General features: G+C 37.7%; 1 protein-coding gene across 1 annotated transcript in view; it reads right to left on the bottom strand.

Annotated features, from left to right (window-relative positions):
* Nucleotides 1-19,480, bottom strand: part of LOC146543621 (uncharacterized) — a 212,317-nt gene that overhangs the window by 141,011 nt on the left and 51,826 nt on the right. Inside the window, exons 2-3 of the mRNA XM_085233184.1 lie at nt 5,534-5,618; nt 1,685-1,733 (exon numbers count right to left, since the gene is read on the bottom strand). Coding sequence (XP_085089310.1) covers nt 1,685-1,733; nt 5,534-5,618 — 134 coding nt within the window. The remainder of the gene's footprint in view (nt 1-1,684; nt 1,734-5,533; nt 5,619-19,480) is intronic.

Genomic DNA, 19,480 nt, shown 5'->3' with positions numbered 1-19,480 from the left:
TTTGCAAGACGGCTCCATGAGTATTTGAAACAGTTCAATGTACTATGGAAATCTCAGATTTTATTTTTTTAAATGCAATTCGATGAAGCCTTGATCTCATCATTACCTTGACCTTTACTTAAAAGCACAAATATTTACACTGAAGCTAATGACATTTGTCATTTGTCTATTACTAAATACAGCTAGCAATGGCTGCAGAACTGGAAATTAAAATGGAATGATATTTTCATCACTGTTGGATTCAGAGATGCTTTCTTAGGGCTCTCTACAATGCCAGGACTGCTGGACATCCCAGTTTCTTTGGTCAGCCTCAGCACAGATTACATATCATTGAGATGTAGAGACCTAAACTTTGTGCCTTCAGGACTCCAAATTTCACTATACTTACTAAAGACGCCACAAAAATAGCTAGAATAAATAAAAATATTAAGGTGTTAAGCCTCCTTGCTTCATCTCTTAATTTACAAAATGACTTGAGATTACTCGTCTAGACCCGTAGGATCTAGCTTCTTGGTAGTCAACTCATACAACATGCTTTGTTCTCAAACGGGGAGGTAAAAACTATTTCTGAATTCAAAGACTAAGTAAAAACAAGACAAAACAAAGAACACCACAGCTAAACAAACAATCAAAACAACACCAGAAAAATGAATATTCCATCTCACAGCACTGAACTCCTCTGTTCTGAATTATTCACCTGAGTATATTCATTGTTTCATTAGAAGCTTAAAAATGTCATAATGAATGGGACTACAAAAGAGAGCAGCCATTAACAGAAACAAAGCAGAACACTCTGCAGAACGTGGTGAAATCAGACTGCAGCTCATATTGCTGGTAGGAGCAAAAACCAAACACAAATGCAGAGTTTCTGTAAACATGTGTACATATATATTTGAGCCAGTTTTCAACAGTTCTTTTGTATATTCATTCTAAGCCAAGAAATAGAGCAAAACTAGAAAGTCTAATGCATGGATTCATAGTAGGCTTTTTTCTTTCTTTTTTCCCCCACCAAAATACCTTTTTTGTCTTAAAATTGTTCTAGCTCCATAAAGGTTTACATTTATCTAGAGCTCTGCACAGACTAGATAATTAATTCATTTTTATTTAAGAAGAAAACCATTATAGTCTCAAACACTACTTTCCAGAGCAACCTGATACGAAGAGCTCTAATTATTAGGATCTGAGGTGAGCTCAGATGCCTTCTTTCTGAAAATAATCAAGCTTTTGCATACCTGAGTAATTATTTCATTTGTTTAGTGACATTTTCATGTCACTTTGCCCTGCAGTATTATTACACAATTTAAAACATTATGAACTTTGTAGTTAATTGTTCCAACTCAACTGATGATGTGTTCTGAAACACGGACTGTTGCAGGGGTATAAAAAAAAAATTTCCCTGTTATGGCTACTAGTGGTAGTGGTTGTCAGTTTTCTAATTTTTTTTTTTTTTTTTGAAGTGCCCATCAATGAAATTCACAATATCAACAGTAGCTGACCAAACATGTTTAGAAATGTTGATTTTTTAAAGCACTTTTTCAAGTTTCACCATATTCAAATGGGATTTTTTTTTTTTTTGCAAAAAAAAAAAGCCCTTGTAAGTTGACAAGCACATGAATCTTTATATACTTAGCTATTAATGCTATTCACATAACATTTACAAGTGACCAACATAGAACATACTTACAAAATTTCTGGAATGAAATATTAGGTCTCCTGATCGCTCTGATTCATGTCTAGAAGGAATGATGTGATATTAAATCAGTGATAATCATTACTTCTTGCTTTTTCACTTTTTTACAACACACAAGGAGATAAGCATTTCCTCTGAAAAAATGACTGTAAAGTTAGGTAGCTGAAAAAGTTAAATGGCAAAAGCTCAAGGATGTCTGTTCAGGCAATTCAAGAATTTATCTCCTTTCAAGTACATTTTAATCCTTATTCTTCCACTACACTAACAATTTACTATATGCTTTTGTTCTACAAAGCAGGTTTAGAGACAGTTGGCAGGATTCTGCTCAGTCATCAATTAGAAGTATAAATAAAGAAGTCATTATTTTACACAAATTTGATTTTTATATCAAAACCCAAATAAACACTGCTTTTCCAGTGCAATATTATCCACCACACACAAGCAGGGGAAGATATGACTATATACACTGTAGTCTATAAAAAGAATAGATGTGAGTTCTACCACGAAGAACTGAAAACAAGAATGTCTTCAAAGTACAATGCAGTCTTTGTTGGCTCTTCAATAAACACAAACAGCAACTCTGCGCTAGATCTGGAACAAGGTGGAACCATGTATTAAGAAAGCTGCAGCAGTCTCCATTCGAGGCACGTCATTACAATGCCTAAACCTCTCAATAAGGCCAACAGTAACACTCCAAGTGTTATGCTTCAGATATATTGCAACAGTCAAAATGCTTGTAAAGTTACTGAAGAATCACAGCACAACATTTTGATCTATTTTTCCTTGAAGTCACTTTGTGAAGTAGAAAATAATAGACAATTATTTCTATTGCCAGGCAATTAGAAATAGAATGGCCAACTAAGTGAACAAAGGCCTAACTTGCAAAGATGTAGAGTGTCTATAAAGACTGCTAAACCATCTAAGCAGCTTGGGTATTTCATAATCATTGAAATGACAGTAGAGCAATCCTTAGTAGTTTTATACTTAAAGTTGTTTTTATTTTAATTCAGTTGTAGTTTCTTTCTGTGTTTTTCATTTCTGTTCTTTAACTTTTTAATGTTGATACCTTTGCATCTACACTCGTGGGCAACTGCACAGCATATATGGGATGGACAACTACTTTGTCCCATACCATACATATGACTAGTAGGAAAGACTTCTAAGCCTTTGGTGCTGAGGTCTGTCTGCCAGGATGAACCAATATTCCTTATTACCAAGGAAACGATGTTCTGTAATATTCCAGAACCCTTCCTGATGTCTGCCAGGCTCCAGCAGAGTGTGGTCCTGCCATTAAAATGGATGGGATATTGAGAGGGACTGTCTAAATGATATTTTCCAAGAACACAGGAGCTCTTGGAGATAGTTGCACCTGCAGTTAGCAGACAGGAAAAGGAGGAGGCAAGAAGTATGATGGGCAAATCTTTTTCCCTAGAAAATTCCTTTCCTAGAAATTTCTTGATGCAGAAAGAATTTGGGAAGGATTTCTTGACCCACTTCTCAAGGAATCCATCTCCATATCAAGTTAAGCTATTCAGGTTTGGCAGCAGAAACATTTAGACCTCTGTGCTCCCTTATCTTCCTTTAAGGGCCAAACTCCCCTCTAATGTAACTACTGTGATACAGCAGAGATGTACACTAGCACACAGACTGTAAATCAGATGGACCTACCTTGCCACGATACTGCACGACCTTAACAAAAAACAGACTCAGTAGTTTGGCCTGAATAATATGGTACATACTAACAGACAGGAAACTCAGGTCGGGCCTGAAAAGAAATTCAGATGCCATGGTGCTGAAGATTACTGCCCTAGTGTTGGAATGTCCTGCCATTCATGGGACACGTGTGGAGAACTGGTGGGGAAAGCCAGGATGGCTGAAAAGAGAGCACCTTGGAATGTGCTGCTGAACAACATTATTTAGTACTGGAATTTAGCAGAAACATTCTATTTAGGGTATTAGAATATGCACTGTTCAGAACTGGCTATTTGCCTTCAGACTGTTGCAATGACTTGGCCTTCTTATGTCATCCAAAGTCATCCAAAGTTGCAGTAAGGGTAAGCAGCAGCTCTTATAATTCTGATTTGAAAAAAGAGACAGATCCACTCCAAACTTTTCAATATGGGGATTTGTTACTCAAAACATCACGTAGGGAAATAATTAAAAAGATATGGAATTAAAAATTGATTTTACAATCTGTGTGGTTTATTTGCCTACTAAGCGTTATCTTTCTAGATCAGATTCCCAGATTCCCAGGTTTTGTAGTGGATGCAGTCTCCACAAATTCCAGTAGATTCATTCTGTGAGCATAGGGCAGCCATCTTCATCTCCACACATCTCCTCTTGCACATTGTGCACAGAAAGGACTCTGGCTATCAAAATTAATAAAATAAGCCTTCTAAATTTAAAAAATAAAATAAATTAAATTAAAATAAATTAAAATAAAATAAAATAAAAATTCCTTTCTAAAAGCAAAGAAAAGGGAAAAAAGGAAAAAGGCTATTTTACAGAAGCATGAAGCATATTATTATTCTCCGGGGTAAATCTGCTCTAGTCAGATAAGGGTATTACACTTCAGTATGCACAAGCAGAGTTGAGAATTTTCACGGTATAGGGCATGTTGGAGCTAATAACTTGGCAAAGGAGAGCATTTGTTATCAGAAAAGCCAGCTTCTTTATTTACCCAATAGGTTCTGGTTACAATTTGCCTCATCCAAATTACATGCCAGACAGTACTAAACCAAAAATATACAAAAACACCAGTGTATATAGAGGAGGAGTATTAACAATTGAAACACATAATACTACATAAATTAAGGTAAAATATATCTATATCATTTAGAGATTCAAACCATTTCCATGATAAACTGTAACGTCCCCTTTTTTCCCAATATGTATTCAAGAAATTCAGCACATGATCCATTTCTACAACCTTCCCCCAACACTTTTTCTTAATGGATATTTATCAAAAGGAGCCTTCCTTGGTTGGAAATTGCTATCCAGACATTAACACCTGAATTACCAATCAGAATAACATCCCAAACCAAGAAAAAGGACCTCTCCCACAGTATTTAAAGTGACAACCTGAGTCAGGATTTCTAAACTCTATCCCTGATTCTGTCACCATCTTAACATTCAGTCATTAATAAGCCACTAAATTTCACCACTGTACCACAAACACATTTGTCCAGCAGTCTCATAATCAAACTTTGCAAATATCTTCCAAAAACAAAAGTTTTACTATTAATGGCAACACACATATCTCTCCTTGCTCTAATTTCAGACCACAGTTATTAAAAATGAGTGTTATTTCTTTCTTACCTGTTACAGCCTATGGAGTTTAATTTACTAATGCTCACGAGACTGTCTGAGATAGCCAGATAGAGAATATGGATAAATGCAAATACTTTAGATCACTTTAGAACACGTAACTGAACTACAATCCCAATACATACCTTAATTAATCAAATTAAAAAAAAAAAAACTATTTAATAGGAATATAGTACATCAGGCAAAGAACATTCATAAGAACTTTCATTTTTATATGCTTTTAAAAAAAATGCATGGGCATTTATCTGTGCATATACAATAATGATTCTTTTCTTAATAATATTGCACAATTATGTTCCTGAAATCCTTTGCTTGTTTTCAAAGGAACTTCCCCCTATCTAAATACATTTGAAATAACTGAAGATGAACATTATTTTTAAGTATTTGGCACAACTTTTTTTGCAATTTACAATGCAATCAAGAGCTTTTGCTACATCAGATCAGTCAACTATGATTTTGAAGGTATTGACTACTTACAAATATAGAAAGGTTATTGTAATATCTGTTTGCACATACCTATCAGAAAAGGATTGAGAAAGTTTCGGCATCCCTGTGTCAGTGAAATTAATGACTGCCAGGTAGCAAGTTACATCACAAATACCTGAAAACATGGCAGAAGAAAAGTTATAAAATAATAGTACAATTGTCTTCTAAACTGACACTTTTCATTAAAAACAAACATACACCACAGAAAGAGTGAGAATGTTACAGATATAGAAGTTATACAGTGAAATATTCACATTTTTAAATATATATATCTTGAAGAAGTACACATGATAGATCCTGTTCAAGATATGACTCTACTGTTAGTCCCAACGATGTACTGAATGTCAGCTGTGTGGCAGCCAATAAACTCCCACCCTCTTTTCAACGTGCACTAATTGTACTGGTGTTTGAGCTTGTTTAAACAGCAACAGTAATTAAGCCTCAGCCACACACAGCTGCATTTTTGGTACACTACCCAATACACAGATATGTGTTTTAACTGACTAGAACTCCAGGAGCTAAGGGAACTCCGTTAAGGTCTTTTCCCTGAGCCCAGTGCCTCCTCCAGCCCCACACAGAGGTCAGGCCTTGTGTCCAGTGTGGCTCAGGCTGTCCCAATTCCTGCAGCTCTGTTAGGCCAACAGCAGGGCCCTGCTCACAAGGGACACTCTTCCTTCCTCCTCTTTGTGTCTGGAAAATATCCTGTCGCTTTAAGAAATGTTCACAGAACTCACTGAGTGGAAAACACTGCTAACCTTTGAAAACTAATTATTTCTGACAGCATTCTAGAGTTGTTTAAACAGGAAGAACAGAGCTATTAACTGAAACAACTATATTGTGCTTAGGGACTGCCTGTGCCTCAGTTGCCCCTCCTGCCCCACGTAGACTTTCTTGCTGTGTCTCTGCACAGCACAAAACCACTGCAGTGCTCTCCCTCCCTGCCACCTCCTCAGCACACCCTGCTGCCAGCCCTCGTGCAAGCAGAACTCCACATGGGTTGTGCCTCACACCAAGGCCGGGCTGGTCCTGCAGCATGAGCGCCAAAGTTCACTCTCTGCCTTGGAAGGCGAGTTATTCTAGCAGCAGTCTGTGCAGCCTGTGGCTGCATCAAGGAAACAAGTTCTAAAGCTGAGGAGCCCAACCAAGCAGTGAAACCCAATTTTTGTAATTATGTACAGCAATTACACAGGAACCAATGTCTTTTTATGTCAGGAGACTGATTAAAAGCCAGATTCATTACTACTTTCCAGTCATTTCATACTTTGGCGAACAATTTGAAAGCTTTGAGAGAACAAACACTCACGATTTCACTTTGAAAGGTTAAGACCAAAGGGAATTGACAGCTGAGGCAATAAATTTATTTTCTGAAAAAATATACACTCTATGAGCTATAATTAGATCTGTGGGGATAATTGATTCATCAGTCCACCAGCCAAAAGAAAAGAAGGAAAAATTCATTTTTGGTTGTCAACATCTCTTCTGCATAACAGTGTCAGTGCAGCAGAGACCATGGTCAAAGCAGTGGCTCCACATGCATGGTGCTAGACCCTAAGTGCCAGCTCTCAGAAGCACTCTGCATTTGCCAAGCAAGGTGGAAGGATGCAGCTTGCTTCATGTTGTTGACAGGCATTTCTAACTGAACTGAAGCCAAATCTGTTTCATGCTCAATTACTAATAGTTTCTCAAGCATTGTTAATGACTGAGAACTGCATGTCCCCAGTCTTCAGCTGCTCTTTTTTTCCACGTTTCCCTTGATATTGCCTGATAAGGAAAAGGACACTACGTGCAGCCAATCTAAAGACCGTGGTCACCTGTACAGATCAAACCTGACCTCTCTTAGAAGGGGGGGAAAAAAAGCTATCAAATGAAAATTCCTGATTTCATAAGAAAAGAAGAAGTGCAAATGACCATGACTTCTGTATGTATTGATATCTTCTCTAAATGTTGTCACACTTTTCTCAGTGCAACTCCCTTCCCCTCTCCCCCCCATTTCTTTTCCATGTTTAAACATCAAACACAGCCACAGCACTTCAGAATACTTCTCTCAGCACATAACACAAAGGAGGAGTAAACCCAACAAATACAGAAATCTTGGTCCTTCTCTCACTGCATTTATTATCAATATAACATGTAAACAGCAATTGATGCTCCATACTAGATCATATTCATAGTATAGACTATGAAAGCATATATTTTGAGCTGGAGGAATCCCAGGCATACATACAGACTGGAAGGAGCGGTTCTGTGAGAGCAGCCCTGTGGAGAAGGACCTGGGGGTCTTGATAGATGAAAACCTTAACATGAGCCAGCAGTGTGCCCTTGCAGCTAGGAAAGCAAACGGTATCCTGGGCTCCATCAGAAGAGGGGTGGCCAGCAGAGGCAGGGAGGTGATTGTCCCCCACTACTCTGCTCTTGTAAGGCCCCATCTGGAGTACTGTGTCCAGGTCTGGATACCCTAGTACAATAAAGACAGGGAACTGTTGGAGAGGGTCCAGAGGAGAGCCACAAAGATGATCCGGGGGCTGGAACACCTCCCCTATGAAGACAGGCTGAGGGAGCTGGGCTTGTTCAACCTGGAGAAAAGAAGGCTGCGGGATGACCTCATTGCAGCCTTTCAGTACCTAAAGGGAGCTTATAAACAGGAGGGGAACCAACTGTTTGGAAGGGTAGGTAACAGCAGGACAAGGGGAAATGGCTTTAAGTTGAGGGAGGGAAGATTTAGGTTGGATGTCAGGGGGAAATTCTTTACAGAGAGAGTGGTAAGGTGCTGGAACAGGCTGGCCAGAGAGGTTGTGGATGCCCCATCTCTGGAGGTGTTCAAGGCCAGGTTGGATGGGGCCCTGGGCAGCCTGGTCTGGTATTAAATGTGGAGGTTGGTGGCCCTGCATGTGGCAGGGGGTTGGAGATTCATGATCCTTGATGTCCCTTCCAACCCTGGCTATTCTGTGATTCTGTAGTTCTGTGATATTATCAATATCAGTTAAATATAACAAGAATTAAAAAACACTCTGTGATGGATTGCATTAAAAGCTTCCCTTCAGCCTTCCATAAAATTCTCCATCAGCACTGCCAGACATAGGAATTCTGGCTCAGCTTACATATAGCTTTAACAGTCCTTTACAGAAGCACAGGGAGAAATAATCTGCAAATTAGTTCATGTATTGTACAAGAAATAAATCATCCTGCTTAACTGCATTAGTGCAATCCCTAAAGCTATGTATTGTGCAAACGGTATTAGCATCCACCTCACACATTTTAAAGCAGGAAAATTGGTTAATCTTGCAAGTCAGCTGACAGCTTGGAATGCAATAAAAACAGAACACATACACACACAGAACAGAACACCAAACCAAATCAAACCAAACCAAAAAGAAACCCAACAACAAGGAAAAACATCACACACAAAACCAAACTACTACCAGCAGGCTCCTCATAAGGCCAGACAAGATTGGACAAAATGATTTATCACAACCTACAATTAAGTGGTTCATTTTTTTCAATTTCAAAATTGTTTAAAATCTGATATTGGATTTTGTGACAGTGGGATGATTAGTACCAAGGTCACTGTCCAAAGCTAAAATGTTCCATCTCATCTTAAAGTAAGGTAGGTAATTTATACTCATTTCATAGAAACCTCTACTCAAAATAGCCCGAACTTCTGCGTGGAAAATATACGTTTATCATCTAAATGTATTTTTCTACTAGTTCTAGACATGAAAGCAGGAGGATTATTGAATCTTGTGGCTGCAGTTTCATGATCTTGTTAAATCAAAGGATATCTAGGTTGCAGAAATAATATAAAATTCTGTTTTTTGAATTGTTTGCTTTCTAATAAGAAGTTGGGGGTTCACCAGACATATAACAAAGGAGACAGATACTGAGTTACAAATTGGCAAAAAGCAGAACACAAAGTGGGAAAATCCTGAGACGAAAGTAAGAGTTTGCCTAATTCATATTAATTTATCATAGGCATTTCTGAATTCATTACACGTTTCATTGATTTTTCTCTATCTTGTGGAGGGAAGAGACTTCAGAAGCAACATCAAGTCTAGAAAAGACTTGGTAAAGATTTCTAGTATATGCTCACTGGCAAAAAAAAAAAAAAAAAAATTCATTCTTCTCACAGTAACAGATATGAAGCTACTTATTCATTGACCATGAGACAAAAATGCAATTAAAAAATTCCCTTCATCAAGATCTTTATGCAAATGTGTACATTTCTAAGTCTTTTTGTATTCTTAATTACATGCAGACCGTGAATATAAAGACATTTCATGGTACTGTGAGTCTCGTATCCAAAAATAACTTCTCAAATTGCCCAAATGCATTTTCATTAAGCGATTACTAAGATTTACTAAATTTGTAACAGCTACATACATACTACCTCTGAACACAGTCAGTATTCATTTAAATATACTGTTAACATATTGACAGAGGCTGTTAGGATTAAAAAATGAATGGCATCTCAAATTTTGCATGGACACTGCTCGCAATAGGGAGTTTGGCCCAAACTGTGATGAACAATTGCTCTAATCCAGAGGGGCTAAGCTCCCTGCCCACAATGCAGTACCACAGATCTCAGTATTACATTGGACCTTAGGTTTTAATATTAAGGTGTTGATCATTCCACACTTCATAAGAAGGAACACACCTTCTCATTCAAAGATAATTTACTCTGTTTTTTAATACAGGGACCTTAGAGACAGTCCACAGAACTGCAGTCTGGGCAATCCTTCCATGTAACAGGAAACAATGTCAGTCTTCAGTCAGGTGTTGTGTTAACTCACCAAGTAAAAGTGCACTAGGTTCCTACTGAGCACCATTTAAAAAATAAAAATAAAAAATAAAAAAAGAGAGAGAGAGAGAGAATATGATTAGGAATTATTAAAAATATAGGAAAAGTGTCCTAAAATGTGACTTAAATGCATGAATTTTTAAGTGGGACATGTCAGATCAGAAAAGCAGCAAGAAGTGACTCAAAAACAATGGGCTGTGTTTGATGCCATTCGAAGGAGAAAAGTAAAGGAGGAGAGAGTGTTACAGAAACAGTAGCTCTTACAAGATGCCTGTGACTGCTTTGTCTAAGTCACAGGCCCCATCATTACTAGCTGAGGCTGAAGAGGAAAGGAGAGGATGCAAGAGCATTATGTGATGAAGATTTGCCCCATCCTAGAAGAATTTCATGTTTCCCAAGGTTTTTTTATTCCAGTGTACATTGCAGATAAAAATCTATGTCATATTCTAACACATCGCTTGTTTTCAAGGAAAAATAGAAACAAAGCTTGTGAATACAATGTAAATATGCAGATTTATTTACAGAGATAGATGCTCACCTAGCACACTGAATTTATCCTACGTAGCATCATAACTTCAGATGAGTGGTTGAACATCAGCCATACCTGTCAATGATATTGATTCATGCAAGCCCATAATCATATGGCAACAGAGTGAAAATGCACTGTATTTTCAACTGCAGATTGTTTATTCCTCCTGCCTCACAATCTTCATCCATTAGCATGGAAGCGTATAGGGAGTTCAAGATCTTATTTGTTCATCTCCAAAGTCTCCTCGCCACCAGTATAAAAATAAATAAAATCAATCAGTCTTGTTTCAGCTAACTTTTCATTTCTAACTTCAATGACTCAAATGCAGCTGGGTTCTGGTCCCCCCTGCAAATCAACCAGCTGACTTTATTGGGTTTTAGCTCAAGCTCACGGTGACCAAAAGATTGAACGCAGCAGGTATCTTTCCATTTTGTTTCACAGAAAGGCAACAATATTTAAAGATTAGGATACAGACTGGCTAAAAATAATTAAGCCATTTCTTAGGAGAAAAAGATGGCAATTCTATGGAAAATCCGATAGAGTAAAAAAGGCCCAGTAAAATACTACTACCCAGCAAAGGAGTCTTCCTGAGAAGACCTCCTAGTTTTTGTCAGTTGGCCCATCATTTTGCTATTCAGAAAACACGCAGCTTTTTGAAGACCATGACTAAAAACTTTAAAAATGCGCATATTATATTTTTTCCACTTCAGTATTCATTTGCTCTCTTCTCATTTCCCCAGCCTTTTCTCCTACAGCAGCAGCTGCTCCCCAGTCAACTGTTCAGGTGTCATGCAGCTCACTTGGTAAATCAATAACACCACAGCTTGAAAGATGGGCTGAAATGCATGCTTTTTAGGGGGCTGAACATATGGAGGAGCCATCAATATAAAAAGCACTCAGGTCAACAACTTCCACAGTGCATAAAAATATTAAATGACCATTACGATCAAGTGATTTGACTTCACTTTGAGGTTTCTTTTTTTGCTTCTCCTTGCTGTAGATCCAGAAAGTTTATTTCATTGCGTTATGAAGAAAAGATCAGTCTCACTTTCCTTCATGTCAATATCTGTAACATAAAAGTTTTTTTTCCCAAGTCTTTAGTTCTTCTACTTAAATGCCAGTATAATCCAAAGCCTGCAATAAGGCAGTAAGAGCATACATGAGCACTGTCCAAAACTGGGCCCTTTGTATGCCTGCACACGTCTTCACTTAATCCAAATAGCTGCTACTGAAAGAGTCTTTGAAACCCTGACTTAAACTACAACATCGGAGCTTCTAAAATATTTGAAGAAGCTTCATCTTGTTTGTGACATGTATTTTCTTTTTCCCTCCCTGCAGTTGGGCATAATGCAGCTGCCATTCTCTTCACTCACTTTCCTATTGCAAGGAAATGTTCTTCTGAGAAGGTATCAGTATTTAAACAGAAAGAGAGAGAGAAACAGTGAAGCTCATAGTGGGAACAGTATTCTTCAATAAAAGACCAGGTTTGATCATTTAAAGAAAATATAGAAGATTCCACTTCATTCATACAATTTTTTCGTCTCTATGACAACGATAAAAACCACAATAGCTTTCACTGTCCTTTTGTACAGCACAATTTGGCACAGATGAAATTTCTTTAAATATCAAATCTTTGGTTCTGGTCCAGATATGTGTTCTATTATATGCTCACAAGCAATTACAGTCATGCAAAGAGGAAAACAGCAAGTATCCCAAAGTGATGGGATCTCCTTCTTTAATCTTCAAGACTACTGAGGCAAGAACAATTCCATCCTACAGTGCCTACAATCCTCCAACAATCCCCCAGCTAAATCTTCCAAACCTGTCACAGCCTGCACTAATCTCAGCTCTTCCTGGTGATAATTTCCTGTAACTTCTACCTAGCAGATATTTTAACAATTTCCATTACATCAATGCTACTAAATGCAACTAAAATATGCTCAAAAAGGCAATGGAAACAAAAACTATCAATTCACAAAAAACTATGCTGATTTATCATTAGCTTCTACTAATTTTTTAGTTTAGTTCTTTTTGGTGTGTGTTGTTTTTTTCCCCACTTGATCCATTTACTTCACTTTTGACACAAACTGCATATTATCACAAAATTTCACAAAAATTAATGAACAGAAACTCTATAATGCTGATATCCCATCTTAAGGACAAAAAAAAAAAATACCTAAAACATTACCTCAAAGAACATAAGCATAATTAATTATTTTATTAGTTGATAGTTGGTTTGTAATGTAAGGTTCAACATTAGAGCAAATCTACATTGTTGCATGTGATCTGCGCAGTGATGACTTACGCTGGTCCAGGCTTGAGTCACTTTGTCTCTGTTTTGGCTGACATGTAGCCTTAAGAGTACCTGCAATATCCACTGAATTGATTCCATTAGTGGAGTAGAGAATGAACCTGGTCCTACAATTTTCAAGTATTTTGCTGGTATATTCACTGATTACTACATTTTGCATAAATACAAAATTATATGCATAGATTAAGAGGTAAAATTCTGCCTTTTCCATAAGTGTCATACTGAACACCTTATTACTCTCAGATGTGAGGACAGGTGATAATTTGCTAGCAGTTTACATAAATACCAGAATCACAGGTGGACTTTCCTAGGCAGTGGAAAGGAAGAATGGCTGAGCTGGTGTACATTGCAGTCCCCAGAACTGAACAGCAAGTGCAGAGACAAGAAGAGACAAACCAAAATCAAAATATTTACAAGTCAGCCTCTCCCTCAAAGCACCTGGGGACAGAAAGATGTCTAAAGTTGTGTCTATCTTTGAGATGCTGCAGTTTGGCCTTCAGAGAAAACATCAGACCATGTACCTTTTCTAAAGCTACTACTGTATAAAAACTGACTCTAGTCCTAATTATTCCTTCCCATATTGCTTGTTTTTTTGTTGTTAGTTGCTTTTTATCCATTGTCATTTTTTCAAAAAATAAAAAAGCAGACTGAAGTTGCATACTCTTTCCTTCCCTTCAGTTTTGCTTTGAATGTTAATGATGAGAGGCTTTTCTGCATGCCTATTATTTCTGCTTCCTCCTGCCAGGGTTATCTGCCAGTGGCATCACTGAGCTATTTCAATCCAGGTTTCCCTAGGTCCTGCAAATTCCCAACATATCAGAGGTTCAGATAGTTAAGTTACCCCACTTGACCCTGCAATCAGCAAACAAAAACTGGAGGTTTAAGTAACACTAAGATACTCAGTTGGTCCTACGCACTTTCAGTAGCAAAGCTGTCAGTTCAGACCCTCACATTACATGTTGTAAGACTTGCAACTCTATACTTCATCATGAAAAAAAAATAAAGAAAGAAAATCCAAGAATATCCACTCATTCAAGTTTTTTATTTTCTCCTTACAGTGCACACAGCACTGGCTAACAGCAACATGCACAACTGCTAACATTTTAGAGAAGAAAAAGGGTGTTCAGCATCAAAGAATGCTACTTCATTAGCCTCTGACAGCAGATGTGATCTGAGCTGCTGGTATTGCATGAACAACAGAGCTGCTTATTATAGCTTCAGAAAAATATCAATTCCATAAAGGGTTAATGTTTAGCTCATGCACAAAAATGGATCCCTGAGACCTGCCTTAACTTTACAATTGCAGTTTAAATTTCACTACCATTTTATGTGGAATAAAAACTAACAAGAATGTGTATATGCTGCTTTCAGAGACCTGAAGCCACATTTCTTAGAAAAGGGTTACTGCCTGTTGCAGTGCTGCCGTCAGTGTGCCAAACACACCCTGGATCTTCCTAAAAAAGAACAGCTCCTGCAGCTCTGGCCCAGCAGGTAGCATATCAGTTGTTCTGCACTGATTTATCTGATCAGATGTCAAAAGCTGAATATCAAAGCTAGGCCTCCTCCCCAGCTAACTGGGATGACAGCATTACTCACTCCCCCAGCCTGAACAATTCAGAGCACCAGAACATGCAGGTCCCAGAGCAAGGAAAGGAAAGGATGTATTTATAACTGGAAATGACCAAGTCCTAACCAGAAGCAGAATGACTCCCAGGGAATACATATATTTGCTGGATCAGAAAGCCAAATTCATGTTACAGAATGTAAAGATAGCTGTAGCACACCATTTATTTCTCCCTTGCTCCCTGGGTAATTTATCTGTCAGAATAAGGCAAAGCTAATGGAAAAAAGAATTGCACAAATATTCTGCTACAGTCTCATGGAAGAGCAAGTCTCCTGTTTCACTTACTCCACTATGAAGAAGAGTAGCATTCGGTAGAACTGCAGTATTTCCACATCAGCATGGTGATTTTATAAAATTAAACAGAAAAACACCAGTGCCCTAATATGCCTCTGTTGTGGAGTTCTACCAGCCTCTTTCTTCTGGGCAAATAGTGCACTTTCAGTTATTGTCAAATTTACTGGAATCACTGAATTGTTTGAGTTGGTAGGGACCCTTAAAGGTCATCTAATCCAACCCGCCTGCAATGAACAGGAACACCTACAGCTCCATCAGGTGCTCAGAGCCTGGTTCAGCCTGACCTTGAACGTCTTCAGGGATGGGGCTTCCACCACCTCTCTGGGCAACCTGTGCTGGTGCCTCACTCAGCCTTATTGTAAAAAGCTTCATCCTTATATCCAGTCTAAATCTTCCCTCTTTTGGTTCAAAAACCATTTCTCTTCATCCTATCACAACAGACTCTGTTGAAGAGTCAGTTCCCTTCTTTCTTACAGCCCCCTTTAGGTACTGTTCTCTTTGAAACAAAAGGAATCCTTTAGTAGTACTGGGCAAGTGAGGGTAGTAAACATCCACCTGAATACTCTCAGTCATCAGAGGTATAAGAACAGGGAGAAAAATCAAGCAACCAAGGTGTCACAAGTGAAGGCAGAGAAAAAGCCAAGCTCTTCACCAGCACAGCCCACTCAGATAACAGCTTCTTTTACATCAGCAGCCAGCAATGGAAGCCTTAAATAGCAAGGGAATTCGAGACAAATCAAACATCAGATTTTGAGGTAAAGAAAGGCCTTGATAAAACAGGCATACTCAACCTGAAGTTAACTCTGTATCACCCAAGCTTAGGCTAAACGTGCAGCCCCTCATCACAGCTGGTATGCTAACAATAACCTAAAACAAATTCCCAAATAGCCAGCAGCTTTCCCCATTTCAGACAGACCAATCAGCAGAGCAACAGCAGTATTTGAAATTCTTTACTCATTCACTGAGATAAATTCTGCCACCTCTTAGAAGTAATCTCTCTCTCCCACTTTTGAAACAGTAGCTCCTGAAATCTAAAAACACTGACAAAGAAAAAACTTTTGAGTTCTTACTCTGCTTCTGCACACCATTACTTTCTCTCAGCTGGAGCTACCAGGAAAAAGAGATTGAATCACCCCAGTTGCCCTGGCAGTTGAGTTAGATTCACTGGCTTCAGATGGAGCAAATTAATACAATGAACAATGAACCTCTGAACTTAGAATTCTTCTTTTCTAAAATCCATGCAATGACTAGGATCAATCTAACTCATAGACAGAGCTTGGAATTGATTGCTTTTTTATTATGCATACAAGAAAAGTTTTAGCGTTGACATTAAATACCTTTTAAGATATTCCTTTTAGAATACTGACCAGAACAACAAATCTGTGGACATTTAAATAGATGCATATTACTAGGTTTAAGTTCAGTTTGTGTGAAATTAGATTGAAGAAATTATAGCTAATTATTATGAATTGCTAATTTGCTCTCATGTTCAGTCAACGGCAAAATTCTAACCTTCGTTAAACACACACTGATGATTTCTCTACCAGGGAGCAAATTCAGGATGTGTTCCAGGGCTTTAAATGATGAAGGACTAAGGTTTGAAATAGGTAAATATTAAGAGAGAAAGGGAGAGAGAAATGGAAAGTAAAAGTCGAGTTTGATTTTTGTTTGCTTTTGTTTTCCCAAATGCTGATGTTTGCAGCAAAGTACTCAATTTTTCCAAGACACAAATAACAACTAATTAGAATAATTCCTGTTTACTTCTGCTACCTGTGTAGCACTTACAAAAGAAGAAATAGTTCTGCAACAAAGCACAGAGCCCCTATGCTTCCCCAGAATGAATAAGGAGGGAAAGAACATGAGCGCTCTGTGGGGACTGCGTACCACATGAGCTCAGTTACCTCCACGTCTGTGTGGAGGAAAATGACTGCAGAATGCAGTGTGTAAGAGGAAGACAATTCCACAGGGAATGGGCAATGGAAATTCAAGACTAGAAGTGGAGAATCACTTAAGTAGTTAATAAAAGCTTTTTATGATTAATAAGATTATCAGAAATAAGATTATTGTTAATATTGCTCTGGTTAAAACCTACAGATTCTATTCACTTATACTGCAGATAAATCTGCCTTTGGCTTTCTAATAAGTTTAATTCACGGAGAAGCCTTATGGATTTCATTACTTCAGCTATTGCATACAACTTTAAAATCAACCCACATGCCTTTTTCAAACTCATGTTATCACCTGTATAAAAATCGAGTATTTTGAAACAACAAGATCTGCAGATCTCCCGAAAGAATCAAAGCAATTCCCAGCTGTTACTACAGACCAGTTTTGACCAGTGGACTTCTTTAGGTACAAGATGCCAGGACCAGATCTCCCTGCAAATCACAAGTGGTATTTGCCAAAAGATACTAACAAAGACAGTTGTGAGATCTTTTTATCCAATCAGAGTGGACAGCATTTTTTTTCATGTCTGATCTGTATTACAAATTTTCCTCAAGATAACATCACACGATTCTAAAGCATATGATGTTAAACTAAATTTGCAAGAATTTTACCTCCCTTAAAGGAATAAATACAGCTATGCAGTGAGTAGACCTGCTCCTCCTTCTTCAGAATTGTGAGATCTCTTTAATTTCCCAGAGCTATTTAATTCTAATGTCCTGACTTCACATTCAAATGGACAAAAGTTTTCTATTCCAATATAATATAAATCAATATGAAGAAATCCCATATGGCCAAGGCAACTCTGAGCAGGCAGAAATGCATCACAGCAAGCCTGAGATGCTCACTTCAACCTCAAGACAATCTACCACAGTAGAGTAGAACAAAAAAACATACTGAAGACAAGAAGCACAAAAGAAAGGTGCAATCCATTTTGCTGATCATTTCAGGTAAATGATCTTTTTGGTGGATCCAGCTTTTTTCACCATTTCCTCAACTAACTCTGGAGCTCAGAGACATGAGTAAAACATCAAATCTAGAACTTCTTAACTGAAGCAACAAAACTTTCTGGTGAACCTAAAGACCAACTATGAAGAGTTACAGAAATCCCTCATAACATCAACCGGGTATTGAAATGGCAAAGGAATTTTAATGTCAACAAATGAGAAATGACGTACATGGGAAAAATCCTTCCAACTCCACAAATGAGAGCATATCTTTTAAATTCAGTATTACAATGCAGAAGGGAGATTTTAGTCTTCTAACAGAAAGTTTTGTAAATATTTCCTCACTGCTTGACAGAGCAAAAAGATAACCACTGAAAAAACAATTGGAAAAAGACTGAAGAAGCTTATGTAAAATAACTTTATAGTAAGTGACCAAAAGCAGATGCTGTGCAACCAGAAATCACTTACAGGTCAATGACAGAGGCACAAACAGAACACAGTTTGTCAGTCCTGTGTGCACACCTCTATGAACAGGGTAAATGAGCAGTTAGGTTTACATGGAACATTTGGGCAAGATCTCCTCAGAATCCATACAGACTTACAAGCAGAGAAGCCTGCAAATGTTATACCACAGCCTGCCATGAAGATGAATGACAGGATGCACTTTGCTCACACTCTCATTTTTTTCCTTTATTTATTATCAAGCAGTGACAAGCCCACATTTCTTTCCAGCTTAATTGGGAAGGCTTGGAGCCTTTGACTTATAGCTAGAAGAAGTTGAGAATACTGTTCAGCTTTTCTCAAGTTTTCAGAAAACATACTGAAGAGGCTTTCTGCTTTTTGTCCTCCATGAATTCAAAGAGCCAGTTCCTGATCATCTTCCCCACTCTCATCTTTCTTCTAAAAAACTCTATTTGACTTATTTTGTGGTTTTGATCATTTTGAAAAGCATTTTATTTAAGACATAATATAACATTTTTCCTCTCTGGTTCTAGCAGATAAGGGAGGTGTTCTTAGATGAAACACACATGCAAAGAATTTGCAGTTTGGGTATTTCCATGTCTCAATACACTGGCAATAAGAAATAGTGAAAATTATAAATTTTGCCCCAGACAAGAATCTACTACTCTTGTAACATGTATTTTTCTTTAGCTAAGGAAACACGCATCTGTGTCCTTGTGGCATATCTAAAGGACCATATAAACAGGAATAATAGGTTTTGCATATTTCTGTTCACTGCATCTATACAAATATTAATTAATAAAGCTTATTATCTGAAAAAAAAAAGTTGTTTAACAGTAATTTAGTGAAGTGTATAGGATTCTGGGGTAGTTCTATTCTTCTAGTTACAACCAAATAGCAACGTGAATGCATACTTAATAAATAAATAAATTAATATTTGTCTCAGAAAGACACATTCATATCCATGCATTGTATACATATCTTGAAACCAGAACTTCAACGTTTCTCCATTTGTGCCAGCTCTATCATACATGAAGAAATCCTACTTAAGTTATTTTCATGAAGCACCAC

The sequence above is a fragment of the Meleagris gallopavo genome, chromosome 11 (assembly GCF_905368555.1).
Source record: "Meleagris gallopavo chromosome 11, MGAL_WU_HG_1.1, whole genome shotgun sequence".
Lineage (NCBI taxonomy): Eukaryota > Metazoa > Chordata > Aves > Galliformes > Phasianidae > Meleagris > Meleagris gallopavo.
This window is presented reverse-complemented; position numbering and strand designations above follow the sequence as displayed.